The sequence below is a fragment of the Colletotrichum siamense genome, assembly GCF_013390195.1.
Source record: "Colletotrichum siamense strain Cg363 chromosome Unknown KSG_Cg363_contig03, whole genome shotgun sequence".
NCBI classification, from domain to species: domain Eukaryota; kingdom Fungi; phylum Ascomycota; class Sordariomycetes; order Glomerellales; family Glomerellaceae; genus Colletotrichum; species Colletotrichum siamense.
The window spans coordinates 2902870-2930324 of NW_023501016.1; the positions used below are offsets into that span (position 1 = coordinate 2902870).

Sequence of the window (27455 nt, forward strand, 5' to 3'; positions counted from 1 at the left end):
ACTGCCTTCCAATGGCCAGACCCAACAGGCAGAAATGCTGCCAGCCCTACGGGTTCAAAACACCGGTAATCTGCGTCGGAACATGGTTGAGCGCAGACCTCATCGCTGGGAGTTGTGCAACGAAAATAGCATCCGAAAATGTGGGATATCCGTAGGTGATGTGGGATAAAAATCTCCCAGGGCGCCAACTCAAAAAAGTTTCCAGAGATCTCGGAGCCTCGATGGCAGGGGTCACCCGTCTACCGGATTATGAAACAAGGAATACAGTGTGTCGATCTTTTTGGGCTTGGCCTGCGCTCCCCTGCCCGTTTGAGATGCCGCTAAACCAAACAAAGTTGGGCGGCCAAGGCCATCGTGGAGCTGCCCCCGTTCCCCTTTTTCCGAACCGTAATGTCTTTTTTATTGTTGGCGCCGCGCGTATGACTCGCATTCATGTTCGTCTGCGGGAGCTGAGTCGCTCACGCGATGGATAACTATGCACATCTTATGATCTGCCCACCGGCCCCATGGGCTGTGCAGCGGGTGTTCGTGCACAGAAGCTTCGTATCCCGTCTTGTTCTCCTGAACGAATTTCCCATGCACAATGCGACTTGTGCGATCTGACGTCACCGCTTGGACGGGGCCGGATGTAACGGGACAAGGCAAAGCAAAACTCCGATCGCCGGGGCGGAGGCTCTGCCGCCTCCCTGACGACACCCCTCCCGGTCCCCGGCAAATAAGACTTCCTGCGGCGGGCTTCTACTCATATTTCGCCTGCGAGTTGCGGTCATTCGCCGGGAAACGTTAGTCTACTTGACAATTCGAAGCAGTTCCAACAGGTCTCGTTGTGATTCGAAAGCAATCTCTGTGTCGATCCTAGCTGCGCCATTCACTTGGAGCCTTTGACACTCTCCGAATAAATGCAAGAAACACTCAATCATCACTGATGTATCTCTTCGAACCACTTTAAGCAAAGCAGATTCAAGTCGGTTTCCTTGCCATCTATCTACTTTGAAGAGACAGCTATTTCCACTTGAGCCGTACTTCTCACGTCACGACACCGTCGGTTACCTCCACGGCATACTCGGTCACCATGTCCCATCGCAAATGAAGCTCTGCGTAGTTCCTCGCGCTCCAATCCTTGATCTGATCCTTGCGGGCACAACGACACGCCTTTCTCAGAATATCTGCGTCCATGAGACCACTCCTCAACTGCCTGCTGCAGATGTCACAGGAGCCGCAGCAGTGGTCAGTCTGGCTCCCGCGAAAATCGCGGAGCCTTCCAAGCCTGAAGAGGGCGCGGCTCCTGCGATAGTAGCCGGCCAGCCTTCTGGTCATAAAAGGTCTCTATCACCGACATCTAGGCTGCCAGCAGCAAAGACAGTTTATATGGTCTCTCTCTAATTACTCTCTATTTCTCGTTTCATTCCAGATATTGCAGTGTATTTATATTGGTTGGCGACTTCTTATTGTAGCTTTGTGATGTAATAGTGTAGTGATGTAGTGACTTAGATTGGAGGTGTGTTATATATGAGAAGATTGCATAGTGAAAGTGTGTAGTAAAGGTGTGAAGCAGATTGAGAACGTGGAATGTGGATACAGATTAAGAAGGTGGATGTGAAATGCGGACGTTGAAATGCGGACGTTGAAATGCGGACGTTGAAATGCGGACGTTGAAATGCGGACGTTGAAATGCGGACGTGGGAATACGGACGTGGGAATACGGACCTATAATACGGACCTGTAATACGGATCTGTAATATGGACCTATTAATATCTAGTGAGAAAGCTAACCTGCTAATACTGAGTTTGAGAAGACTGCTTGCTCTACTAGCCCTTTTATAACTGTGGTAGGAGGAATTATTATAGGTAAAAGAACTTAAAGAGAGGTTAACGAAACAACAGAATATCGTCCGAACCACGCGGGAGAAGGTAGGACGGGTAACTCATTGAGGGCATGAACTAGCTAAGACTGTCGCGGATAAGAAGAAGGGCGATGCAGGAGAGATGGTAGCAGACAATGAGAGGGATGACAGCAGTAGTGCCATACCGAGGATGAGAGGCTGACAGGAAATCTAGAGCTGGATGCAGGCAGACTTATGCTTTCATTCACTTTCTGCTTTAGGATGTGGGGTGAGAAGATAAGGCGTCAGAGGCATGGGTAATACTGAAGGGATAGCGGACGATATAGGGGACGACGGCAGCAGTATGGTGGCAAAGAGTAACAGAGAAGCTTCAGAAGCTGTTATGGATCTATATATAAGTCTGGGCTCGTCTCTAAAGTGTTGAATGTAGCAAGATGTGTCACCAGGTCCACGGGTCTGGTTGTCAAGGATGCGATGAAATGAGTAATGTGATTAAGTCTGCTTTCAGGAACGCCTCAGACAAGGAGTCAGGGCAGCAGGGCTTGTAATCCATAAACAGCAGTAGACGACGATGGGGGATAACATCGATGAGCAACATATGAAGATGAAACTCACGACCCTGCAAGAAGCTTCAGCTCATAGCTACTGTGAGCTGCATGTGGACTTGTATAAGGTCTGGGCTTGTCCGTAGAGGATTTGAACGACGCAAGACGGTGTAATAAGACGAGAACGTGTCACTAGATCTAGGAACGCCTCAAAACACCAAGTCTATGAATCTAGGCCCACGATAGGGCGTCATGGAATCAGGGGGGATACATATGAGACAATGACGGACGATGGTGGATGACAAGGATGTGAAGTGCAAAAGGGACTATCAATGAATAGAGACTATTCTATCTCGATGTTTGTTCGTTCTTTGTTTATGATTTTTCGCATGCCTATTTGCGCTGCTGTGATTTTTGGACTACTTGTGTGGTTGGGTTGCTCGATTACATTTTTTCACTACCATGTACTTACTATGCATAGCACCATTTACATTAAGAAGATTCAAGTGTTGCATCGAACCACGATTCAAATCGTATGCTAAGTAGTCTCTTTCTGCTGATCCTATCCTGTAGGCGGTGCGTGTTGCCTGATTTAGGACGTCACACTGGAATGGCATTGGCTCGTGGCGATGATCAAGAGCGCTTCTCTTACCCGCCAAAATTTCCGCAGTGAACGTCATCAGTGACCATCGTAACCTTTATCATGGTCTCCAAATCCACTCGGGCCGGTAGGACCTGCCTCGTCGCCAGGGCCGCCCTCTTCAGCCTCGGAGCCTGTGTCGCCCGTGGCGGCATTGCCTTGGAGAGCATCCAGTATGGCCTTGATGCGGGTTCTGGGGCGCGTGGTCGAAGAGTCCTCTTCAGTGGAAGGCTTCGCAGGTTTTTCAGGTTTGGCGTGAAACCGCTCCTTCGTCATATTTTCGTCAATGTCCACGTACATGTTCTTCTCGCAGGCGAAACGGTCCTTGATGCGAATCCCTGTTCTATAGCTACAGTAGAACAGCATATACTCATGACCTTCTTCCCCAAGCATTTCGGGGCGCCTTGAGCGGCTGGCGTTGAATTGCGTGGGCAAGATATCAATGCCATTGGATGCGTACAGCTGGATCGTATCTCCCGACTTTGCGCCGTCGGTCCCTAATCGGACTGCAGCCAGCAGTTTGTAATCGGCGCCTTCGCCGCCATGGAACCGAAGGAGATCTTTTTCTTTCAGATTGGATCCAGCGGACGGCTTGAGGTGGACGCGAATGATCATGGGGGCGGGCTTCGGCATAGTGAGGCGACATGCGTCACCGTCGGAGCGGTATCTCTCGCAAAACACCTGTTTCACGGCCATGTACAACCCCTCCGACTTGCCGTCCCAGCTCACCAAGCTCATCTCTGCGAGGAAAGCCGCGTAGGGTGGGTCAATCTTCTCCCAGTCCTTGCACCCGTTTTCAAGGTATTCGGGGTTCCCGCAGAGAAGGAGTTCCTTGAGGCTCCACAGAGTCTCGCGCATAATTTGAGACTCGCAAAGTGAGAAGAACGAGGTGTTGTCCTTGCTGACGGCGTTAATGATCTCCTGCTTGAGGACTGACGCGTTGTCCTTGTATTCGGCGCTTTGGAGATCTTTCCAGGCCAGTTCCCAAATGGGATTCGAACCCGTATCGATGTCGGGGCCAGATGGGAGTATCACGACCAGGTATCTCACGAAGACGAGCAGGACGTCCAGACCACGGGTCGTAGTGCCAAATGCCCCATTGACCATCTTCTCCTTGAGTGAGTGTGGCCATTCGGTCGTCAACCTCTCAAGCATGGTCGTATCATCCAGCTTGCGCAAGTCAGGCAAGGCCTTGATCTTCTCGAGTAGACCATCCATCGCTGATGTTGTTGTTCTTTGGCGACAATGGGGTTTGTTTTTGAAGTGTTTTTTCTTTGCTGTGGTTCTCTTTCCTCCGTGTTGTGGGCAGATGCGTGTCTAAGAGGTGAGCCGTATCGGAAAACGTTGTGTTCTGAGGAAGGTAGAACGAAGCCGGGCCTGCCATTCACCTCGCCCCAGGACCTTCCTTCCTCTTCACTCGCAGTCTGATATCCAAAGACCTAAGTGAAGACGCTCGCCCCAGGCCCCCGCAAGAAAAACAAAAAAAAAGGAGCGTCAACGCTTCCGTTGGCCGCTGCCTACTTACCTCCGCCGCCGCCAACTCACGAAATACAACTGTCTCGTCAAAGCCACCCATTTCGCAAAAGTCACAAGAACGCGACAGCGACAACGGACGACGACAACAACCGCAGACGATAGCAGCGATGGGTTCTAATGCAGGGCACAACCAGCCTTCCGGTCGATACCATGCGACGGACTGGAACAACACCATTACGCCCATCGTCGCAGCCATCGAGAAGAACGACGGCTTCTCTTATTTCAAGGTCACGGGACCGCCCGCCTCCGGCAAGATGCGACGAATTGCAAGAGCCGCAAGCGTCGCCACTGAGACAGTCGGGAAAAGACCCATCTTCATCGTGCCTAGTCTCCTAGAGAGGAAGTTTGTCTGGCTGAGTGCAGAGGAAAAGTCGGTTGCTGGCTTTGTAATCACATGGGAAGACATCTTCACAAATGACAGCGAACAGTTCCTCGAGGCTATGGACGAAGCAGGCACAACCATCATTGTTAAGCTTGATGGCCAGCGCACCCTGTACTCAGACTTCGGCCAGCTCGTCATTCGCGACCACATCTACCACCACTTTTTCGAGAAGACCAAGGGCTGGGCTTGCACCCTCGTGGTGATGTCCTCGTTCGGAATGCACAAAGGCCAAGCTCTCGGAAGGCTGGCCTTTGCATCCACCGACCTGGGATACAACTCGGCCGCTTGCGAAGAGGCCGAGGCTAAGCTCAGTCTCCCCTTTGAGAGATTTGAGGCCGGAACCGACATTTCAAAGGCCACCGTCGAGCTCGTGATTAAGGCTGCTAGTGAAAGTGAGGTGATCACGATCCTGTCCTTTCTCCCGGTCAGAGTCGCCGTCGAGGCCATAGTCACGGCGCACGAAGCCGGCTGGCAAGTGTGCTACCTTAACTCGCCTGCAGCTCTCAGAAGCCTTCAACGCCAATGTCGATCAATCCCACAGAAAACGTCCATGTTCGTGATGTCAGACCTGACTCCGGGCCTGACGACATGCAGCGTGGACCTGCCCAACCTCAGATACATCATCGCTACTGATCGGGCGTGGAGGTTCTATTTCGATGATGACCATTGCCAGACGATGAAAGATATGGTCGGGCTCTCGCGCATGGAACTGTACCATCAGATCGGCTACCTCCGCAAGACAACAGACCCGCGAGCGGTCATTTATGGCGACTTTGACCTTTCCACGGCGCTCAAGACGCGACCCTGGAGACCCGAACCGGCGTCCGAGGACCAGACGCCTTTCGAATTCCTTTACACTTTTGCCAACATGTGCTCTGACGTGGCCATGGAGGATGTTGCGATCGAGATGCCCTACCAATACGACGTGCTCGACCACGTGCACCAAATGCTCACGTTGATGGATATCCTCGAGGAGGGAAATACGCCGGATGCCTACAAGGTGAAGGAGGGCTGGCCCGAAAAGATTGCTGACTGCCTTGTAGGTGGCGATGCCGAACTCAACGTCGACTTATTCTCTGCAGCCATGCTCGCTCAGACTTTCCACGGCTTCGAGAACGGCACACTGGACGAGGACGAGACCAGAGTGCTCATCCGTCTGGCCGCCATCATGGATGTCGCAATGTCTTGGACCGCGGACGAAACGAGTCCCCCATTGATCAAATTCAAAGGCCCGGCCGCATCGTTCAAAGACGAGAGCTTGCCCTTGATCCTTGACGTCTGCGGCGGCATCACCAAGGAGTTGTTCCCGTTCGGAGCCTTGTGGCAGATGCTAGGCATCTGGGACACTTACCGGGTGAAGATGGTAGACTTTATGTCGTCCAACCACGGAGTCAACCGTCTCTTTACAGCCGTCCCTGTCAACGATGTCGTGGAGATCAACCCGGGGCTGGCCGAAGAAGTCTACGGACTTGTTCTCGCTATCGAGAAGACATTGAACATGCAGACTCAAACCGCCTTTGAAGGGTTGCCTGCTCTCAGTGCCGAAAAGGTGCACCACATCGAGGTCATCCTGGCAAGATCTTGTCTGCCCCATCTCGCGTTCTTCACGCAGGAGCGTGAAAACGGGGCCTTTGACTACCGCTGCGTCGCGGCCGACTCTCATGTCACCGTGGACAGTCGCAAGCCGAAGCCAGCCTGGAATTGGATTCTCGAGCCAGAAGACTATGGCAAGAAGTTCTACCTTGTCTACCACCATCTCAAGTGGGCTGACAACGGAGTGTATGGCGCCATTCATTTGCCAACGGCCATCTCCACGATCGCACTCAAGGAGGCCGTCGGCAATCGGTCGCTTGAAGACTTGGCCTCTCGGTTTCCGCAGGTTGGCATGTTGCACAGAAGACGCATGTAGGCAAATACACTTTTGTTCTTTTCCGCTTCTCGTACTATAGAATTTGTGTGAATGTAAGAGTGTAGTATAATAAAGTCGCGATACGCCGGGATAGGCACCGTGAGACAGCTGTAGTGTAGGCAGAGTCAGTCTCACCCGGTCGACTGGTTGAGATACCAGGGCAAATCGGCAATTGATTCAAACTGCCACCGGTCATTCATCTTATCACTGGGGTTGGAAAACCCCATGGCTGCTCAGCGAACAGTGTCTTCTGCAATTCAAATGTCTTTGCGGTATATAGCGCCCTGTATAGTGTATAGTATCATACATCTGACGTTAGATCAAGTCTTGAAACATTCCATGCTTGCTCTAAACGATGGTGACAAGAAAAACACCGCAAAAGGTCTACAGCTTCGAAGGCTTCGGCAGCTTGGGCCTCTGCGTGGGCGTCGCAAGCGGGTCATAGATGGCCAGACCGAGGTTATCCGACGGCGTCGACCCGTGGTTGAAGAGACTGCGCGTGTCAAGAAGCGAGGGGTTGAGCTGGTCGACGCTCGTGCAGCCGATGAGACGCATGTTCATTTCCATCTCGTCGCGAAGCAGCTGCATGGCGCGGTCGACGCCCTCGAACCCGTAGCCGGCCATGGCGTAGAGGAACGGCCTGCCGATGCCGACGCCCTTGGCACCGAGGCAGAGCGCCTTGATGATGTCGGTAGCGCGACGGACGCCACCGTCAATGTAAATCTCAATGGCGTTCTCGAGACCCATGCGTCTCAGCACCGGCATCGTCTCGGCCAGCACCTCGACGCCGGACCGCGCAAAGTCGAGCTGGCGACCGCCGTGGTTGGACAGGACGACGCCCTGGACGCCGGCCTCGATCGCCTTGATGACGTCCTCAACGCGCTGGACGCCCTTCAGGATGATGGGCATGTTGGTGATAGACTTGAACCAGGGAATGTCCTTCCACGAGAGGGCGGGGTCGATGAAGGACGAGATGGCGCGGGCGGCACCCTGGGACTGGTCGGTGGCCTGGCCTGACTGGACGTTGGCGCCGGGGTCGGTGAACTTGGAGCGCATGTCCTTCTCGCGGCGGCCGAGCTGCGGGGCGTCGACGGTGATGAAGAGGCCCTTGCAGCCGCGCTTCTCGGCGTGCTCGACAATCTTCTTCGTGATTTCGCGGTCCTTGTTAACGTACAGCTGCAGCCACTGCACCTGGTCGCCCTCGGCGGCGTCCATCATCTCGTCAAAGGCGCACGAGGCCAGCGTCGGGATCATCTGAATGACGTTGTGCTTGCGGGCGGCGCGCGTGAGGAGGACCTCGCCCTCGGGGTGGCCCAGCTTGCCGAGGGCGGTCGCGGTGACGTAGAAGGGCATGTCGACCTTTGCGCCGAACATTGTGGTGCTGAAGTCGACTTTTTCGACGTCGACGAGGATCTGTGGGCGGAACCAAATGCGGTGGAAGGCACTGTGGTTTTCTCGGAGGGTCTGTCGGTCAGTACCAGTTGGTGAAATGCGACGGGCTGCTCACAATCTCATCATCGGCGGCGCTCGAGTAGTACCCCCACGCCGTCTTCTTCATGATCCTGCGCGCGACGGCCTCAAAGTCCATCAGGTTGTAGCACTGAGACAGCAGCGGCTTCTGCTCGACCCTCTCGAGGCGCTCCGCCTCCTCGGGGTCCTCCTCCTTCTCTTCCGCCACCACGGATGTCATGTCGACGGGGCCCAGGTGCTTGGACTGCTCGAGGTACTTGTCCAGCGTGTCTGGCGGGTGGATGGGGTCGAACTCTTCCGTCGCGTCCTTGCCGGCATACTTGAGAATGATCTTGGAGCCGCCGGGGTGTTCTGGCATCGTCAGAAGTGTTTCTACGGTGTTGGGGGGGTACTCACCCGGCAAGAAGTCCGTTACATCGTAGGCTTTGCCCTGTTTGCGCGTCAATTGACAGCGTTCTGTCTGAGCAGACGCAACCTACATGAACAATGACCCAACAGGAGTCGGCACTGTTGTGCTTTGCAATCTCGTCGCCGTTCAGTCCCATTTTCGCGATGTCTGCTCTCGGGCGAATGGGAATGTTGTGATTGAGAAGAAAATCCGGGGTAACGGGTAGATCGCTTCTCCACGGGGTAGATGTAAGGATGATTAAGAAGACGCTAAGTGGCCAATTCGCTCCAGTCCAAAAGAATTTCAAATCACACACCGATGACGGATAGAAAAAAGGGAAAAAAGATGAGGTCGTTCGCGCGCGACAGAAAATGTGTCTAGCAAGCTTGGTCCGAGGACCGGTCTCCAAAAAAAAAAAAGAAAAAAAAAAAGTCCCTGGTATGGTATCGTCTCGAGGAGAGTCTTGGGGGGCGCTTGGAGAAGCCCAGACGGGGTTGGGGCCGGGGGCGAAACCGATGAAAGGTCATCAGCTCGCTCTTCATTGTACCGTCAGACACTGCCGTACCCCACCAAGGATACGACTCTGCGTTAGCGGCCCACCTCGGGTCAATGGGGTGCGGGGTAATAAGTCGGTGACGTTCTGTTCTTCGGTGTAAAGGGACCGCGGCGAAGGTGGTGAACCCGGTCTATCCCCGAATGGCGGATGCCCCGAGGCGCGGATGCGTTCCCGAATCCCACGCGTTCTTATCGGCAAGTCGCGGGATTCCGACAACGGATAGGGGCGGCACGAGGCAGATTCAACTACCGGCATGCAAAGTCAACGTCTATTCGTAATCTGGGTATAAGCTCCTCCAAACTCCTTTGTACATCTCTTCTAGAACACCGAAGGCCTGGGCCCCGAAGATACCATCACTTCAGCTACACTGGACGGCCTCTGCGAACTCTTCCGGCTCGTGAGCCGCCCAAAGAACCCTTCAGACCTCTTTCTCTCGCTGCTCGAGATGCTCGACCGGTCCGTAGTCTCCCGTATCGTGTTGGTATCGATGTGCGTCTGCGGAAAGATACCCCATGTCCCCTTGGCATTCGTCCCAGACCAACACCAGTGATCTTGCCACGCCCCTACCCCGCGTCAGCTTGCGTCAACATGTAAGAGCGGTTAACTCACAGCTAATATTTGTTAATCTCTCTCCCTGATCAAACTTGAGCCAGTCGCCGCCATCCTTCGACTTGGGCGCAAACTTCCACCGTGCCACCGCAGAGATGTTGCTCGTCGTGTCCATCTTGATCTCAGCCCTGGGCGGCGGCTCCAGCTTCACCACGTCAACCGGCGCGGAGCCATAGTTTCCCTCATGCCACGCCATGATCCACTCCCCGTTATACTTGGCAGGAAACGCCACTCCGCTGAGCCTGGCGCCGTTTGCAAGCTCAAACGCGGGTGTCTGGTCGTACAACAGCCGCATCCCGTACATCCGCTTCACCGTCTGCGTGGCCGTGGCGTGTGGTAGCTGCGACAGCTCCAGCTGCTTGTCTGCCAGCGGCGATGGTTTGGGCGGAGCACGGAAGTGCAAGTCGTAGTTGTTCCGGAGGTTGAACGGGATCTCTGCCTCCTCTACCACGGTGACCCCAGGGACTTGCGGCAGCGGGCGCGGGTGGCGCGCGAGGTGCTCAAACAGCTTCTTCTGGCTGAAAAAGACTGTGGCATCGCACTCTTCGAGGGTGCGTTGGGACTGCACGCAAAAGACGCAGCCGTAGAGGGCCTCGTCGGCGCGTTTCGTGGCGATATGACTCTTCTGCAGGAAGCGGACGCGGTAGCCAATCTTATTCAGCTGGTAGTTAGCTTCCTCTGCGTAGTTAACGTCTGCCTGCATCTGATTAAAGTCGGTCTCGTAGTAGCAGCTTTCGCACTGGGCAACGACGTGCGCGCCGGAGAAGCCCTGTTCGGTTGTTAGAAAGGCTCCTTACTCCATCGCAGCATACGTACCGGCTTCTTGACTTTCTTGATGCCAGCGCCTCCTCGAATGACCTCCTTGGCCCCGTCGCAGAACCCCTTGTATAGATAGAACGAGCTGCTCAGGCCGATGCTGCAATCCTTTGGCCGAGCCGACATCATGGATGCGGGCCTGCTGTGGGTTGACTCCGAATCGACCGGTATGGGCGCTTCATAGTCATTCGTAACCAACGGGACCCGTTCGATGCCTTCGTGGATGCCTGGTGGGAAGTTTGGCGGTATGACTGCACCTCGAGACAGTGGACTCAGCTGTCCGTCTTGGCCGGACGCCGTTGAAGAGCGATGATCCGTCATGGCGGGGCTTCTCGTCCCCTCTTCCTTCCACCCGTCAAACACTGATCCGTGCATCGACTCCAGCGAGCGCTGCCTCGAGGGGTGGGAATGGACGGAGCTGGCTTGTGAGTACCGATGAGGCCGTGGCTGGATCGCGTGGTCCCCCGGACTGGACGCACTCAACGTGGATGTACGCCCACGCGGTGAGAGAGGAGGGGGCCTCATGTCCTGCGGGCTCATGTGATACCGCTCCTCGTCCGTGAGCAACCTGTCTACGCCGGTTTCCAAGAGGCGACTAGACCTTCTCTCGTACTCGGGGCTGTTGGGCTCGGAGACGGGAGAGCTCATGGTCGACACAGGCGGCCGCCTCTCGATGGTCTCGCCCAAGGTGGCCCCCGTCTCGATGGTTGGATTCGTCCTCAGATCCCATGGGTTCGTCGGGGGAGGCGGAGGGGGCTCAAGTTCTTCAACCTTGGGCTCTGCCTCACTCGTGGGATGAACAATGCCCGAGTCGATCAGGACGACTGGTGTTTGACTCTCTGCGCTGGTCAGACAATGTTGCCTCGCATTTCAATGCCCCTTACCAGTTGTGACGGCCGGTGGTGTTGCGGCGACGGGTGCCGCAGGCGCCTCCAGCTTCAACCTCTTGAGGATCTCGCCAATCTTCACGCCCGACTTCTTGCACAGTTCCCACAGCTCCGTGTACTTGTCCTTGTCGAAGGTGTCTGCTTCCGTGTACTCGTCAAAGTCCCAGAGCGTATCAGTCAATTGCAACCTGAACTCGGCAATCTCATCTGTCGCTTGTCAGTATGTTCAGAGCACACCGATATAACACCTACTGTTGTCCTTGAGCGCATTCGTGAAAGCAACCTCTGACTCCTTCAGATGGCGTGCGCAGAGCGGCTCAATAATCTTGAGGCATCGCTCGGCACCTTTGACCACCCTCTGGCTCGCAGAGAGCATCTCCTGGTTGTGGCCCGCATTCTCGATCGCCGTGTTTCCCTTTTCGATAATCTCCCTGTACGGCCCCGTCACTAGGTCGGCCACGATATCCATGGTGTTGATCTGTCTTTGGCGGGGTAAGCGTGGTAAGCACGGAGGTTACGCCGGTGCGACGCCCGCAGTCATTCAACGTCTTGGAGAATCGACCTTTGATGTTCTGAATGATGTGATGGAGAGTAAAGAGAGATGGAGAAGAATTCGACCAGGCTGTCCTTAAGCTGAGCAGCTAGCTCAGGACCACGAACAAGGACAGCTTCAGGCCGCAGGACGGCACAGCATGGGCAGACATGGTGGGCAATATGCAGGGCGTTTTCGGGTGTCAGACAGCTCCCGAGACACACACCCATAAAGCCTCGAGCAACGTGCAAGCAGGGTGAACAGTCGCCCGGGACGAGACTAGTCACTAGACGAACTCGGTATGGAGGGCGATGAGTCCTAGAAGTGCGGAAGAAGACGCGGAAGCAAACGACAGGCCTGGAACCGAGGTAGGGCTGCCGATGCCCGTATCTTGGTAAATGACCCAGCGGCTCCGGGGCGTTCTGGGGAGACCCGTTTGAATCCATCGGTGTGGCACATTGCCTGACAAGGTCTCGCGATTGGTGACTTCAAGCGACGGGAATGTCGTGGGCAAGTTCAGCTCGAGGACCAACTGCGCTAAAAGCTGCCTCGACATAGTACGTACCCCTAGCGCACGTCAGGCAGGCCAGCTAGCGAGGGGCGCAGCTCAATAATGCGTCCAGATGGATTGCCTCCCCTCCATCATCTGGAAGTGGACAATCACTGCAACCCGATTAAGCCTCTCGGTATGTCTTGCGGGCGCATATCTGGCGGATCGGTCATCTGCCAATTGCTCAAATTGACCGTCGGTCGCCCTTTCAGTCACCGACCATGAAGTCCAAGAAATCGAATTGATTACTCCTAGGAACGAACGCCCCAAATGCCCGCAGTTTTCAAGGCCTCCGCTAAAAGTACACACCAACGCAGGTTATCATGTTCTCGTGATTGGGCAAGGGCCCATGTCTCCCCTCGTGTCGTCGTGACCCCCTCACGCCTTGGTCTTGTTGCCGGAAGTGCTCTGTGACAGATGTTAGTTCGCCACAACTGCAGCCTTTCAGCCATGCTCACCTGTGCGATCAAGCTCCTGCCGATCTGAATGGTCTCGCCCATACCGCGCTGTCTGCGCCAAAAGCTACTCATTGTTAGCGACTTGAGCGGATATGACACTCAAAAAACTCACGCTTCCTCTGGGCCTCCGTGGCCCTGAGTGGAAATCCTGCGAGCCTCCTCCTCCAACGCTTGGAGGGTAATCTCCTCAGTCTTCTCAATACCAGGCGTGGCAGCTTGGTCGGAAACACCCTGGCCCAGGTTCTGTTCAAGGAGCCTCTTCTTCATCAGGAAGCGCTCCTTCCTCTCCTTCTGCAGTCCGGGGCTGTCGAGTTTCTTAAACGCCAGACGAACGAGGAACTGCGCGGCAAAGTAAAAGTGCTCGGCAAGGAGAATGCTGAGGAGCAAACCCCAGGCCTTGATGCTGGACGGTGTTCCACGCGGCCCGTCGCCGTTGGCACTGCAGAGGAAAACGATGGACGCGCTGGTGATGCTGCCCAACCAGGAGAGGAACCCGAGAGCGTTGAGCCAAGGTCCGATCGAGTCCGCACGCCACGGGATGGGACGTCTGCTGCTGATAGCAATCTTGACGGCGTCGGACCGCATCTCGACCCAGTTGTTGACCAAGAAGCAGCAAGCCGTCAGGGGCCACGCGACCGAGAAGAGGGAGAGATATCCAAACTGAATGACCATCTCGCGGTAGTCGCTGGTAACATCGTACGTCTCGAGCTCGACCTCGTTTCTCACTCTCTCCAAAAAGGCGGCCTCTTCAGCGGGGTCCTTGATCTTGGCAGCATCGTCCTCCTTGGCCATCTTGGACTGCACCTCGCGAACCTCCTGGAACACCTGGCGCTTGACGTACGGCACGATGACTTCGGTGGCGAAGTTGACGACCTGGGCGGTCACGGTGAAGTAGAACATTTGCTTGCTGATGCGCTCGGGGTTGATGACAAACTCCTGGGTCTGGAAGCTGACATCCTTGGGGGTGAGCATCTGGGCGGTGGACCGCCAGAAGTTGAGGAACGGGGTGAGCCGGTCGCCAAACGGGAGGTAGACGAATGCTGTAAAGAAGAGTGCCATGTACGAGGTCAGGAAGTTGAGAACGAACTCCTTCTGAACCAGGGCGGCGTGGTGGGCTGGGAGCTGTCAGTTGTGTCGCATTAGGGGAGACGCAACACTTACCGTCAATGGTCTCGTAGTTCTCCATTTCCGTCAGACGGTTGGCGAACTTGGTAAGGACGGTGGAGAAGGTGGGCGTCATTACGACCAAGATGATGGTTGGGAGAAAGCCCTGAATGATTAGCTGAGACTTGCCGAGACTGGCATTAGACATACCAGATAGGCCTGGAACGGGCCGTTGTAGACCTCATTGATGAAGATCTCCAGCGAGTTGCATGTCACGATGAGAGAGCCAAGCACCACGATGCAGGCCGCGGCGAAGGGAATCTGGAGAAGCTGCGTCTGGAGGCGCTTGATGGGCGAGTAGATCTTGACGGCTTCTCCGGTAATGGGGTCCTCGGCCTGGCGCTCGTACTCAAACTGCGGCCTCGGGTGCTGGATATTGGACACGCCACGGACGCCCCACTCGACGGCCAGGTCGACCTCCTTCTTCTTCCAGAACTCGAAGAAAACGACGGACCACAGGCAGCTCGCCAGAGCGTACAGCCAGGAGAACTGGCCGAGGAACATCCAGGCCGCGAAGCCGGCGGCGGCGGGGAAGACGAGGAACTTGAAGTAGGACTGCATGAACGCAAAGTAGAAGGCGACATTCTCGCCAAACTTGTCGCGGATCTCGTCGAGGTCGGTGTCGTCGGTCTGGCCCTTGGTGCTCACCTTCTTGATCCACTGCCTGTTGAAGAGGTGGTTGTGCAGGGGAAAGACGCAGTCCACATGCTTCCAGCGGCCGGACTGGGGCGTGATACCGGCGCCGCCCTCATTCTTGGGCTTGATGATAAGTAGGTATACCAGACGCAGGCGCTCGGCGTCCGAGACGGGCTCATCGCGGAGGGCCTGGGAGAGGTCGGAGTCGGGGCCGACGGTGCGGGCGCCGTGCAGCCAGTCCTGCAGTCGGGAGCGATAGACCTGGTCGGCGAGGAACTTGTCGGAGGCGATCTTGACAAAGATGAGCAGTGAGTGCTTGTCGCCCCTGCGGACCTCGGTGGTCAGTCCCACGCTGGTCAAGCCCTCAATGAGCTGGACAAAGTTGGCTTCGGCTTCGGTTCTCTCTGTCGCGCTGTTAGGTGGTGGCTTCCCTCGAAACTTCAAGACCAATCGCACCTTCCTGGGGAATCTTGTAGTTGATCACATAGTCGACTCCAAAGTTGGAATCCAACCCGGCCGTGTCCTTGTTGCTGTACAGGTCCCTGATGCTCGCCATGGCTGCGTCAGAGGTTCGTCCCAAGCTCTCGAGCTTGAGCACGGGTAACGGGTAGGTGGTGGTTGGACTGCAAAGATGGGACGCAATCCCTTGGAGGGCTATTAAGACGGTTGATGGCGAGACCAAGGTGTTTTAAGCAGGTTCACAAAAGACAGCCAGTGGCTGAAGTAATGACAGGACGATGTCTCGCTCGGCAGGTTTTCGTGGAGGAGCAAAGCTTGGGCGCGCGGAAAGGGTCATAAAAACGTCACGTCACCGCGCAGGGCCCCTCCGTCCAGCCCGACTAGGGGGTCAGCTTTCCAGGGAACAAGCTCCAGCCCCCGGCGCGTTTAGAGCCAGTTGATCCCAGTGGCATGCCGTCGCCATTTCCAGGTTTGGGATAGATGGCGGCACATTGGAGGGTGGCCTGTGCTGCCCCGGCCACTCCCACCAGCCAGACCCCCAGTATCGAGTACGTGCCAGCTGTCGGCCGGTCCTCGACCCCCTCCTCGCTGTGCGACGAACGGCTGCCACGCTAAAACAATGGATTGGCGGTGGTGGTGGTGCTGTCATCGGTGGGGTTTCAGCTCGGGCAGCTGCTGGAAGCTCCCCGTCCCATGTGAAGATCTCAACCTCACTCTCACCGTATGCCTCACCTCAGTCCTTTCCGCAGCACAGCACGCACCCGCATGGATCCCGTATAACCCCAATCAATCACCTCCCGACACCCAGGCAAGGCATTTGAAGCTGCAGACCAGCCCGTCGCCTCAAATGACTCTCCTCACAGCCCTCGGCCTTCGCCGCAAAAACGACTGGGAGCCCCCAACACTCCTCGACTCCCTCCTCATTTCCCCTCTCCACCTGCTCGTCACGATAATATATAGCATTCTCCTCTTCCTCCGCGGCCGCCCCTTTAGACCGCCCCGCGACAAGCCCGCCATCCGTGTCGTCTGCCTCTCCGACACCCACGACCAAATAAACGTCCGCGTTCCCCCGGGCGACCTACTCATCCACGCGGGAGACCTCACCAATGCCGGCACGGCCGACGACATTCAGGCGCAGCTCGACTGGCTCGCCTCTTTCCCTCACCAGCACAAGATCCTTGTCTGCGGTAACCACGACAGCTTCTTCGACCTGAGCGCCCGCCGCCCCGAGGACCGTGGCAAGACGCTCGACTTCAAGGGCATCCGCTACCTGGTGCACGATGCCGTGACGCTGGAGTTCAAGGGCGGCCGCCGTCTGAAAATCTACGGATCTCCTGATATCCCCGCGTGTGGCGGCCCCGAGATGGCTTTTCAATACGACCGCGCCTCGCCGCCGTGGGCGAACACTGTCCCAATTGACACTGACATTCTCGTTACGCACGCTCCTCCGGTATGTCGCCTTCTCTGTTGGTCTTGCTCCCTCTGACAAGCAGCAGAAACACCACCTGGACCTTGGCCTGGGCTGTGCCGGTCTCCTGGAGGAAGTTTGGCGAGTACGGCCCAAGCTGCACGTCTTTGGCCACGTACATTGGGGCCATGGCCGCCAGACCGTACACTTTGACGACTGCCAGCGAGCCTACGAGACCCTCATCGCCCAGCCTCCGCGGGGACTTGTCCGTGACTTCTTCCCGCACTCCGGCTGGCTGGGCGCTCTGCGTGTGCTCGGCTACGGCATACACGGCGTGATATGGAAATGGCTCATGATTGGGCCCGGCGGCAACACCAGCAGCCTTATGGTGAACGCGGCGCAGATGTACGGCAACACGGGACGACTCGGGAATCCGGTGGAGGTGGTAGATCTATGACAAATATTGTCGTGCGTTGTATTCTAGCAGTACGTGCGCCCGTTGCGCTGGTGTGGTATCATGGTGATGTCTATGCTAATGAACGTGGTATAGTAAAAAGCTTCAAAAGAAATCCAAATGCTCCGCCAAATGCACCGGGACCAGTCCCACCCGTCCGACGATGATGCCGTATTATTAAACAAACATCAGCACGGAGCAGATCGCCCCGACTGCGACTCCCACGCATGCAGACCAGCCGAGAGGCCGGCCTGGCGCCGAGTTGATCGGCACCATCGACGGCTGAGGTGTGCTTCCGCTTCCAGGCGCTCCTCCACTTCCAGGTGCGCCTCCACTCCCAGACGATCCTCCGGCTCCCCCAGCTCCTCCAGCGGGAGGTGATGTCGTCACTGGGCTGGCAGTAGGATAGTATCCAGTTGCGGCCGTCGTGACCGGTGCTGCCGCAATCTGCAGAGGGATGGTGATGGTGGCCTGGTTCTCCCCGTGAGCGCCACAGGCATTGCAAGACACCACTGTGGTGGTCATTGGCACGATGATGACATTTGGCTGCCCGTCTCCGGCGCAGTACTTGTTGCAGCCGGGGACGAGGATGGTCGTCACGTGTTCAGTAGGCGCCATTGAGCCGTCGACGACAGTGGTGTAGGTCACGGTTGTCACCACGGTCGAGGTCGACGGAACGTGAGGCTCGGGATCGCCCAGGGGTGGCGCCGGGGGAGGCGTCTGGTCGCTGACGCGGCCGTAGACGGTGAGGAGGTAGTTGGCCGGTGCGGCGCGACGATGAAGGAACATGAGACGGGACGGGGCCGGTGAGACATTCGCGTTTCCGCCGCAGAACTGCGTGCTGTTCCCAGGGCAAGGGATATTGCAGCGTGCGCGTTCGGCCTCGGCTCTAGTACTGGGATCGAGCTCGTCTGCGCAGAAGCACTCGCTTTACATTCTGTCAGCAGCAGACACATTCATCTGGGAAAGGGGCACGCACTTTTGGTGGACGCCAGCATACTTGCTCGGCGTGCACAGATCAACACACTTTTGCAGTGTCATATCCGTCGCCGACGCCTTTGCTGTGAACGTGCTGAAGCCTGTTGCCGAGCCGAAACAGCCCAGGAAAGCGTATCCGTCAATGGTCGCCGGCTCGCGCTCAGGGACGAGCGGATCAGTCGACGGGCTTGGCGGGGCCGTAGAGACCGCAGCAGACGGGAGAGTGGTTGAAATGAACGCTGTGCTGTTGTGGCTCATAGTGGCGGGGTTCGGTACCGTTGTGAAGACGGTGGACGTGGTCTTGACAGTCGTGGTCGTGGTCGGCTCAGGGGTGCTGGTTGTAGTGTTGCCCAGGCCCAGCTGGTAGACGTCAATGTAGTTGACCTCCCAGTACCTGCGGCAGTCAGTCTCTGGCCTTGCGAGTGGCGTTTGTACTTACGCGTTCGTGAACGCACTGGGGTTGTTCGCGACGTATTCGTTGCATGTAGGGGCGACCTGGTTGCAAGTGTCACTGGCCTCGCCCCAGATGTTGCCGGCGTAGTCACCGCAAAAGTTCTACACAATCAGCCTCAACACTCAGCAGCCGTGTTCACGCGTCTACTCACCGTCTGTATCACAATGCTCATATCCTTAAAGTACTTGTCAACCTCGCAGGTTGACGTCCCAAACAGCGCTGTCGGCAAACCCCACCCGGACGGATCGGGCTTCTTGGACAAGATGTCGGCGGGGATGCTCTGCCTCGGCCAGTGCCAGACGCTGATGGCATCGTCCGTCCACTCCAGCGCGTACACGCCTCCGCCGACGGCGTTGAAAGGGTCTCCGTACGTGTGCGTGTCCGAGGTGGGGGGGACATAGTTGCAGCCGGCGTTGTTGGTCGTCTGTCACGGTCAGCGGGAGCACTTCATCAGACCTGAGGAAGCATACCCCTGGGCTCTCGCAGTCGGTGAGAAGGGTCTGGCCGCTGACGGCTGGGTTGTTGGGCAGGGTGCAGCCCGATGTCCTACGCCATGTCAGCCCCGTCTCGAAGATGCCACGGTGAGACTCACGTGTGTCCGGAGATGACGTTCACGGTCGCCTGGTTCGCGCCCTCGATGATGTCAATCTCTCCGCTGGCAGGCCAGTCGGGCCCGTACATCCAAACTGCGGCTCGTCAGCTTTGCAACTCGGTACGCCACATAACGACTACATACAAGCGGGCCACAGTCCGCACACTGACGGGGGCATATGCGCAAAGTCCCCGATGAAGAGACCGCCGTTGTAGACCTGCTTGCTCTCCAGCCTCACGCTGGGCCGGCCTTCGCTGAGGGCGTAGACATTTGTGTCGTCCACGCCGAGGGTCACGGCCTGCGTGTCGGGGTTGATTGAGTACAGGCCTTTGGCGAGGGCGTCCGGCTGGGTCTGGTATCTGTTGAAGGGAAGGCTTAGCAGGCGTCTTCGTGAGGTCTTTCGGAGGCTTTATTACCGTACGAAGCCGTTGGACGGATCGGCATGATTGATCCAGTTGAAATCAGACACGAAATTGGCGCCAAAGTACGAATGCGACAGGCTGTACGCCATGTTTCCTTTCTTTTCCTTTCCGCTTCCTGATCCTGTGTGCTACTTTTCCAAACAAAGAGTGTGTATAAGTGACCGACACCGCCACCGAGAAACAAGAGAGGGTGGGATACGAGACGGACAACGAAGGACTGACGATAGTACGAGCTCGTAGAGAGTGCAATGAGACCAATAAGTCTTCCCCTCGCAAAGGGTAGCCTCGCGGCGGCATCCTTATATCGCCAGCCCAATATCCCTTACATTGGCGCATCACCATCGCCAACCCTCAGGAACAGAAACATCACCACCCCTCCATCCCATCAAGGAATGCCGCGCCGGCGCCGTCTCCCCAAGAGCCCTCCCAGCCTCCTCCTGCTCGCCCGAGGAGACCCCTCCCAGCGAATGACGTCCGCCCCTCGGTCCGGGCTGGAGAAGCCAGACTGATCTGGCTTCCAAACAGAGAATTCAATACAGTCTATCCCATTCAGGCGGCCGAAAGAAGTCAAGCCTGAAGCAGGAAAAAGGAACCGGTGGAATGCACCCGCACCGCCGGGAGTTGCCTCCTCGCAGGAGACGAGAGCCTCAGACATCGACGTGTGAGCGTTGGCACCGTTCGAGCGCAAGACTTTGTCTCTGAATTGGGGCTCCAGAGACTGACGAACAAGACCAATACGTGTTTCGTGAGGCTCGCATCGGGCGCCAGTGGGACGCCTAGAAAAGCCGTAAAAAGGGAGGGCGGCGTGGGGTCAGACCAAGACACCCTCAACGCGTTTCTTCATTCCAGAAGCCGGCTGGCGTCCTTCTCCCCAAACCCTTGCTTCACCCACTGCTCACTCGCAAAAGACTCGATTGTCAGATCAAGGGGGGTATATTACTCATGTGTATGTGACAAACTAACACCGCATCCCAAACGCCGGCCTTTTCCGGATGCTCTAAAATGATCCCTCTCGTAGAATGCTATCCCACTGGTCGCTGGCCCACGTCTATTCTTACACCATGATCCTCCTCAACCCCTCCGTGCCACCCAGGACGCGTCGTCCGGTGACCGCGCACCGTCCCTGCCCGCTCTCCCACTTGCCCTCCTTGTCCGCCATGAAGTCTTCCTGCTTGGGGTGCATGCCCTCCACCCATCGATGGATGCACGAGTAGCAGTACACGATGCCCGTCTGGCACGCCGTCGGGGTCGCAATCGGCTCCTCGCACACCGGACACAGCGCAGAGTCCTCGGGCGCGGGGACCGTGAAGATGGGCAGCAGTGAAGGCGTGGCAATGGGCGCCGTCTCCGCGGCCGGGACAGCAGCCGCCTCGGCCTCGTGGCCACCAGCGGTCTCCTTGCCCTTGCTCTTCTCGGCGGACCCTCCCTTGCTCGCTAGCCCCGAGACCACGGGCGGCGGCAGGTCCAGCGTCTCCGTCGCCTTGCGCGACAGCTGCTTCGCAAAGTCGGACGCGTGCCACCACTCGAGAAACTTGAGCGCAAAGATGCTCATCGGCAGCAGCATCGACAGGCTTGAGAGCAGCCGCGGGCCCATCTCGCGCGGTGAGAATAGCGACCGCCAGCCGGGGGGCGCGCCGCCCTTTGCCGGCGTGCCGCTCGTCAGGGCGTCGATGGCCTGGTAGTCTGCCCCCGTCATCCGCCGCACGCGGGTGTTGATGAGCCACATGAAGGGGTTGTGGTACTTGCTGTTGTCAAACAGGTACGCGAGGTTGAAGGACAGCAGGGCAAAGTAGTAGGCCGCGTTGACGCTGGGGTAGACGTTGCGCAGGAACCAGCGGTAGTAGTGCAGGAACCTCTGCTTCCACGTCGGGTTCGGCGGCATCTGCGTGTACGCCGCGCCCAGCAGCGCGCGGGGCGCGTTGACCTCGTACCCCTCATCAAGCTTGCGCTTGAGGTACGGTATCCCGACCATCACGGCCAGATTCATCCACACATCCTTTGTGGTCAGCTTCAGCGTGTCCCGCACGATGTGCGGCGCGCTGGCGCTCGCGCGCGGGATCTCGGCATGCAGGGCCCTCTCGCGCTTGAGGCCGTAAAAGTGTTCCGTGAAGCTGCCGCCGCGGGTCTTGAGGTAGTGGCGCTCGACGACGAGCATGCACAGCGCGTACAGCTCGTCAAAGGAGTTGAGGGCGCGGAGGAGGTACCGCGGGTAGCGCTGCGTCGCGACCGTGAGGAGGTATCGGATCGTCGGGGGAAGGAGGGAGTTGAGCTGCTGTTCGGATATCAGCTCGAAGAGGGAGGGCTTCTGGTCGTCGAAAGAGCCCCGAAGGGCGGTCATGAACTCCATGGCGGGCGGCCTCGGTCGGTCATTGAACTGGTGATGATTCGGGTGTCGAAGGCTGTTATCTCGACATGTTCTCTGATGGACTGGTGGTTTGTCAGGAGTGGGAAGTTGGTGGTACCGATGGGATTTGCCGAGGCACTTTCCGCTAGCGTGCCGCACTCATTTGCGTTTGCCTTACCCGAAACCCCTGTTAGTGCGCGATTTATTGCCCCTCTACGCCACTTTTACCTATTCGTACGTGCTAACGCTAAAAACGCGTTAATTAACGCTAATTATTATGAATTATTATATAAATTAATTATTAATAGCTTTAGAAGAGCTTTCTTTCACTAGAATTTATAAGCTAACGCTCTACCTATCCTTATAAAGTTAATTCCTCTTAAGTATATATCTTAAAGCGTTAAAGTAAGTGAAACTATTACTAAGTATATTAATTTAAAGCTTATAACGTTATTATTATCTATTTTATTAGTATTATTAGTAAATTAATATATATTATTATAAAATTTAGATATAAATTAACTATTAGTATTATTAATAAGCCTCTTTTTATAGTATAATATTTATATAATTATATTTTATTTCTTAGTAATAAAATATTTTAACTATATTAACGCTAGAGATCTTATTATTAAACCTATTTAGGAACGTAAAGTATATATAATATAGCCCTCTTACTATCTATCCTCCTTATTAGCGCTATATTTAATTAAAATTATACTAATATTATAGAGTAGATAATACTGAGGCTATTAAGTAGTAAGTAATAAGCTTAGCTAAAAGAGTTACTACTTATTTATTATTTTAATAATAAAGTAATTATAAAGCTTATTAAGTGTAATATTATAATAGTTTAGATCTATTATTAATAATAAGAGGTATTTAGAGATATATTAAAACTATATTAATTAGTAGGTTCTAAGTATTATAAAATATTATTAATCTATAAAGAGGTGATCTTTAAGCTTTTATATAATAAAACTAACTATTACCTTAATAAAGTTTAAGCTTTTCTTATAGAAGAGTTTAATTTATTTATATCTATATTAGTAATTTCTTACTACTTTAAAAAGATCTAATAGAAGAAGAAGAAGATTTAATATATTACTTAGTAATAAAACTAAGCTATATAAGAGGTATATATTATATTAATTTATAACTATACTACTAATATATTTATTTTTATTAATAAGAGTAGCGTTAATTATTAAAGTAGTATTAGATATATAGGCTAAGTACTAAAAAGTATAAAACTATTAAAGTAGAGCGTTCTAAAAAGAGGTATATAGTATTATATTTTATTAGCCCTCACTATTAATAGTCTTCTTAATTATATTATTTATCTTAAATATATAGATACTAATAGTTTCTTATTTTAGATTAAGAACTTTATATTACTAAAGATAAAGGTGTTTCTTAGCCTAAAGTTAGTATTAGTTATAGATAATATAGTATAATATAATAAGAGACTATTAGAAGAAGCTTACTAATAGTATAGCGTTAAGTTATTATACTTATCTATATACTTATTAGACTTTAACTTTATTAAGGCGTTTTTTAGGGACTTTAAAAGTTACTTATAGAGGTGATTTATATAATTTAAATAACTTAAAGTAATAAATACTTTTTTTACTAATTTCTTTTATAACTATGCTTTTAAAGTAGCTAGTAATACTAACGCTATCTTAAATCACTTTTATTATTATAGTATTTATATTAAAATAGTTAAAGATACTAATAGAGAGGAGAGCTTACTATAAAGTTAATTTTATAGTTATAGTTATATTTAACTTTAATACTATTAAGGGCCTCTTTTGCTTAAAATAACATAATATTAACATAAAAAAAATAATTTAATCTTAATAGTTAGTTAGCTTTATAATACCTTAATTATAATATATTTCTCTTTAGCTATAGTATTAGAGGTATATCTTATTTATTAGATGAATTACTACTAGTTATTAAAGTTAAGATCTTTATATTATTATAAAGAAGTAGGAAAAAACCTTATTCTGCTTATTAAAGCTTGCTATTATTATTATTATTAAGTGATTAGGTAAGAGATATAGTAAGAGAGTAAATATAATTAGTTATTTTAGTAAGAGGATCTTATTTAGTAAGAGGATCTTATTTAGTAGTACTAATAAGAAGTATTATATTTTTTACTTAAAAATTAGTTAGTTTTTAATAATATAAAGTAGTAAGTATAAACTATCTTCTATTATTAAATCTATAATATACTACTTAAGTAGGAACTACTTAATTTAGCTTCTAATTACTTCTGTAATACTTATAGGGATGTTATTCTTTTTAAACTAATTTATTAATACTTTTTAGAGAGATTTAAGTTAAAAATAAGTTTATAGGATAATATTAAGAGTAGTATAGAGATTAGTATTTTATTTATTATCTCTTATCTCTTTTATTCTCTATAGATATTATAGATATTTATAGAGAAGTTATAGTATAAGCTTAATCTAAAGAATAGGTAGTAAAGAGGATAAAATTAATAAATCTTACTTCTTAGCTTATAGTAATGTTAATAGTAGCTTTATTAGTAGTAATATTAATAATAATAACTAAGTAGGAGTATAGTTATAGAAAGGAAAATTTAATAGTATATAGTTATAGTATAGTAGTAATAATAAGATATTTATTTAGTTTATAATATTTAAGTGAGAGGATAGATTAAACTTATTAATATTATTTCTGCTACTTCTACTACCTCTATTATTTCTTAACTTTAATATAATTTTACTCTATAGCTTAGATTTAGTCTTAATAAAGTGTTTATTATAATATGAGGTTATATCTATAATAATCTCTTTTAGAGCTTTATTAATAGTTATTAATCCTTTAGCTATAGCTTCTACTTAAGCTATAAGGTATATTTTATTAATCTAAAGATATAATAGTAGCTTTATTAAAGTAAAAAGTTAAGATATATAATAATTACTAGTAATACTATTATAGTTATTAATATATTTAACTTCTAATTTATATCTATATATAGCTTAGATTACTTAATAGGTATCTTAAGTTAGCTTTTACTTTAACTTATTAATTAATAATAAGTTACTCTATTATCTCTATTAATATAATAGCTTATTAGTATTATTAAACTTAATAGGAAGAAGCTTAATAAAGTTATTATTTTATTATAAAGTTTATAAGGTAGTACTTAGTTATAAAAGTATCTTAATAGAGTTTTAAACTAATATTACTCTAATAGAGGGGTTTATTTAAATAGAACTTATACTAAATAGTATTAAAGATAACTACTAAGACTTATAATAGTAGCTTATAGAAATTAGTATATATTAGTTAAGTTCTTTTATTATAGCGTTAGTAAGAATCTTAATTTATAATAGCTTATTCTTCTTATTATTATTAGAGATAGTATTAATAAACTATTACTAATAATTAAATAGCTATAATTATAATACTTTAATATTTTCTAGGTTTATATAAAATATCTCCTTTAAAAATACTATTTAATAGTTTAACTTAGAGGTAAAAAAGACTTAAGTAGAGAGAAACTTAAAAGAGTAGTTACTATATTATAACTTATACTTATAGTTAAAGTCTTAGATTATATTATATATAATATAGTTAACTACTAAGTAGAAGTTACTTAGGTTTAACTTTCTAAGCTTAAGGTTTAGTTATATCTTAACTTTATTCCTAATAATCTTAATCTCTATATAAACTTAAACCTCTATAAGAAGTAGTAATAATAATAATAGTTATAATAGAAGTAGTAAAAAATACTTATTAAATAGGTTATCCTCTTTAGTAGTAAGATTAATTAGTAGCTTAATAGAAGTTTTAACTATAAGCTTAATAATAGCCTTAATATTATTAACTTCTAGCTATTCTATAGGTATTTCCTTAACTTTACTAATACTATCCTCTATTACTTCTAATACTAATAAGTTATACTACTTATCTATAAAGTTTATTTATAGCTAAAGCTATTAAGTAATAACTATAATTATAGGTTTATATATACTACTATTAATATAAAACCTTCTTCTTCTTATATTTACCTTACTTTAAGAGTTCTAATTACTACTATACCCCTTATTAATTAAGCTAACTTTACCTCTCTTAAAGCTAATAGAAAACTTTATTATCCTTTTTATAATTAGCTAAAAGCTCCCTATTATAGCTATTTTATTAAAAGTAATATATTTTAAGTTAGATTAAAGTTAATATAATATAAGCTCTTTTTTATAATTTTCTTCTTAGAGAACTAAAGTAAATAGGAAGGATTTTTATATTACTAATCTTATTAATATAAATCCTAATTTAGAAGAAATATTCTTACTTTTATATAATACTACTAGCTTTAATAACTACGTTAGTTATATAGAAGTAGGATTATTATTATCCTACTTTAGTATTATAATATTATACTTATATTACGCTCTAAATAGTATTAAAAAGCCTAAATTATATTAAAAAACGTATTAATTAATGTTAGTAGCGTCGTCGTTAATAGCAAAAAGTGGCGTAGAGGGGTAATAAATCGCGTACTGATAGGGGTTTCGGGTAAGGCAAACGCAAATGAGTGCGAAGCTGGGACCCAGAACCCGGGGAAGTAGTGTCAGTGGTTAGTGCTGCTGACGGACACCCAGGAGCCCGGAATGGCAATGGAGTTCCTTCATCAACAACATCACTTAATATGCAATAGACACCAATACACTTTCATTTTGTAGAATCATTTTGAAGCCTTCATTGAGCACACATCTTTGAGACTCACCAATCCGCATCAAGTTTACAATATGGCTAAAGACTCGAAACGCACTCCGTCTCATTTCAAGACAATTTTCGACGCCGACACCCCCGAGGATCGCATCAAAGCATGGATATCGCTTGAGAAGAACGACAATGGTCAGCTCAAGTCCGGGGTGCGTCTTTCTCACATATGACTCTCACCAAACGACTAACAAGACACAGAACTGGATGCGTGAGATTATGCCCCATGTCACTCTCCTCTCGACAGACGCATCAAGCCCGCACCCCTCGGCGATCTTCTCCTTCACGGTCCAGCCGGACCACTGCAATAGGGGTGGCAATCTGCACGGCGGCTGCGCGGCAACGCTCTTCGACTTCCTCACCACCCTCCCGCTGGCCCTCATCAACGACAAGCCGGGCTTCTGGCAGTTCCTCGGCGTCTCGCGCACCCTTAGCTGCAGCTACCTCCGCCCGGCCCCCTGTGGGGAAGAGTGCATCGTCGAGTGCGAGATTGTCCAGGTCGGCCGCACCTTATGCCAGCTCAAGGGCGTCCTGCGGAGGAAGAGCGACAACGTCATCCTGGTTACGTGTGAGCACCATAAGTACAACACGGACCCGCCTGTGAGCAGCAAATTGTAGACCAGAGGGGCCCTCATTAGAATATAGAACACCATAATTGTAC

The 27455-nt window shown here is 51.0% G+C and overlaps 7 protein-coding genes across 7 annotated transcripts; 3 read left to right on the plus strand and 4 right to left on the minus strand.

The window, feature by feature from the left end:
* Window positions 1-3068: 3068 nt before the first annotated feature.
* Window positions 3069-4247, minus strand: CGCS363_v004774 (uncharacterized protein; the record flags this gene model as incomplete). The annotated part of the gene is made up of 1 exon (XM_036636623.1): window positions 3069-4247. The coding sequence occupies one exon, from the start codon at window positions 4245-4247 to the stop codon at window positions 3069-3071; it is 1179 nt and encodes a 392-aa protein (XP_036497172.1).
* Window positions 4248-4672: 425 nt separating this feature from the next.
* CGCS363_v004775 (uncharacterized protein) lies at window positions 4673-6856 on the plus strand (the record flags this gene model as incomplete). Its single annotated transcript, XM_036636624.1, has 1 exon — window positions 4673-6856. One exon carries the CDS (start codon window positions 4673-4675, stop codon window positions 6854-6856), a length of 2184 nt encoding a protein of 727 aa, XP_036497173.1.
* A 384-nt stretch (window positions 6857-7240) lies between these two features.
* On the minus strand, window positions 7241-8871 carry CGCS363_v004776 (Cytochrome b2; the record flags this gene model as incomplete). The annotated part of the gene is made up of 4 exons (XM_036636625.1): window positions 7241-8320; window positions 8364-8677; window positions 8723-8756; window positions 8806-8871. The coding sequence occupies 4 exons, from the start codon at window positions 8869-8871 to the stop codon at window positions 7241-7243; spliced, it is 1494 nt and encodes a 497-aa protein (XP_036497174.1).
* Window positions 8872-9588: 717 nt separating this feature from the next.
* On the minus strand, window positions 9589-12051 carry CGCS363_v004777 (uncharacterized protein; the record flags this gene model as incomplete). The annotated part of the gene is made up of 5 exons (XM_036636626.1): window positions 9589-9833; window positions 9880-10648; window positions 10696-11534; window positions 11580-11789; window positions 11835-12051. The coding sequence occupies 5 exons, from the start codon at window positions 12049-12051 to the stop codon at window positions 9589-9591; spliced, it is 2280 nt and encodes a 759-aa protein (XP_036497175.1).
* Window positions 12052-16228: 4177 nt separating this feature from the next.
* On the plus strand, window positions 16229-17246 carry rglC-3 (putative rhamnogalacturonate lyase C; the record flags this gene model as incomplete). The annotated part of the gene is made up of 2 exons (XM_036636627.1): window positions 16229-16831; window positions 16878-17246. The coding sequence occupies 2 exons, from the start codon at window positions 16229-16231 to the stop codon at window positions 17244-17246; spliced, it is 972 nt and encodes a 323-aa protein (XP_036497180.1).
* Window positions 17247-17420: 174 nt separating this feature from the next.
* Window positions 17421-19778, minus strand: CGCS363_v004779 (Endo-1,3(4)-beta-glucanase; the record flags this gene model as incomplete). Its single annotated transcript, XM_036636628.1, has 8 exons — window positions 17421-18171; window positions 18223-18615; window positions 18661-18776; window positions 18827-19099; window positions 19146-19221; window positions 19268-19361; window positions 19412-19626; window positions 19684-19778. The coding sequence occupies 8 exons, from the start codon at window positions 19776-19778 to the stop codon at window positions 17421-17423; spliced, it is 2013 nt and encodes a 670-aa protein (XP_036497181.1).
* A 7042-nt stretch (window positions 19779-26820) lies between these two features.
* On the plus strand, window positions 26821-27412 carry Acot13 (Acyl-coenzyme A thioesterase 13; the record flags this gene model as incomplete). Its single annotated transcript, XM_036636629.1, has 2 exons — window positions 26821-26946; window positions 26996-27412. The coding sequence occupies 2 exons, from the start codon at window positions 26821-26823 to the stop codon at window positions 27410-27412; spliced, it is 543 nt and encodes a 180-aa protein (XP_036498075.1).
* Between the last annotated feature and the right edge of the window lie 43 nt (window positions 27413-27455).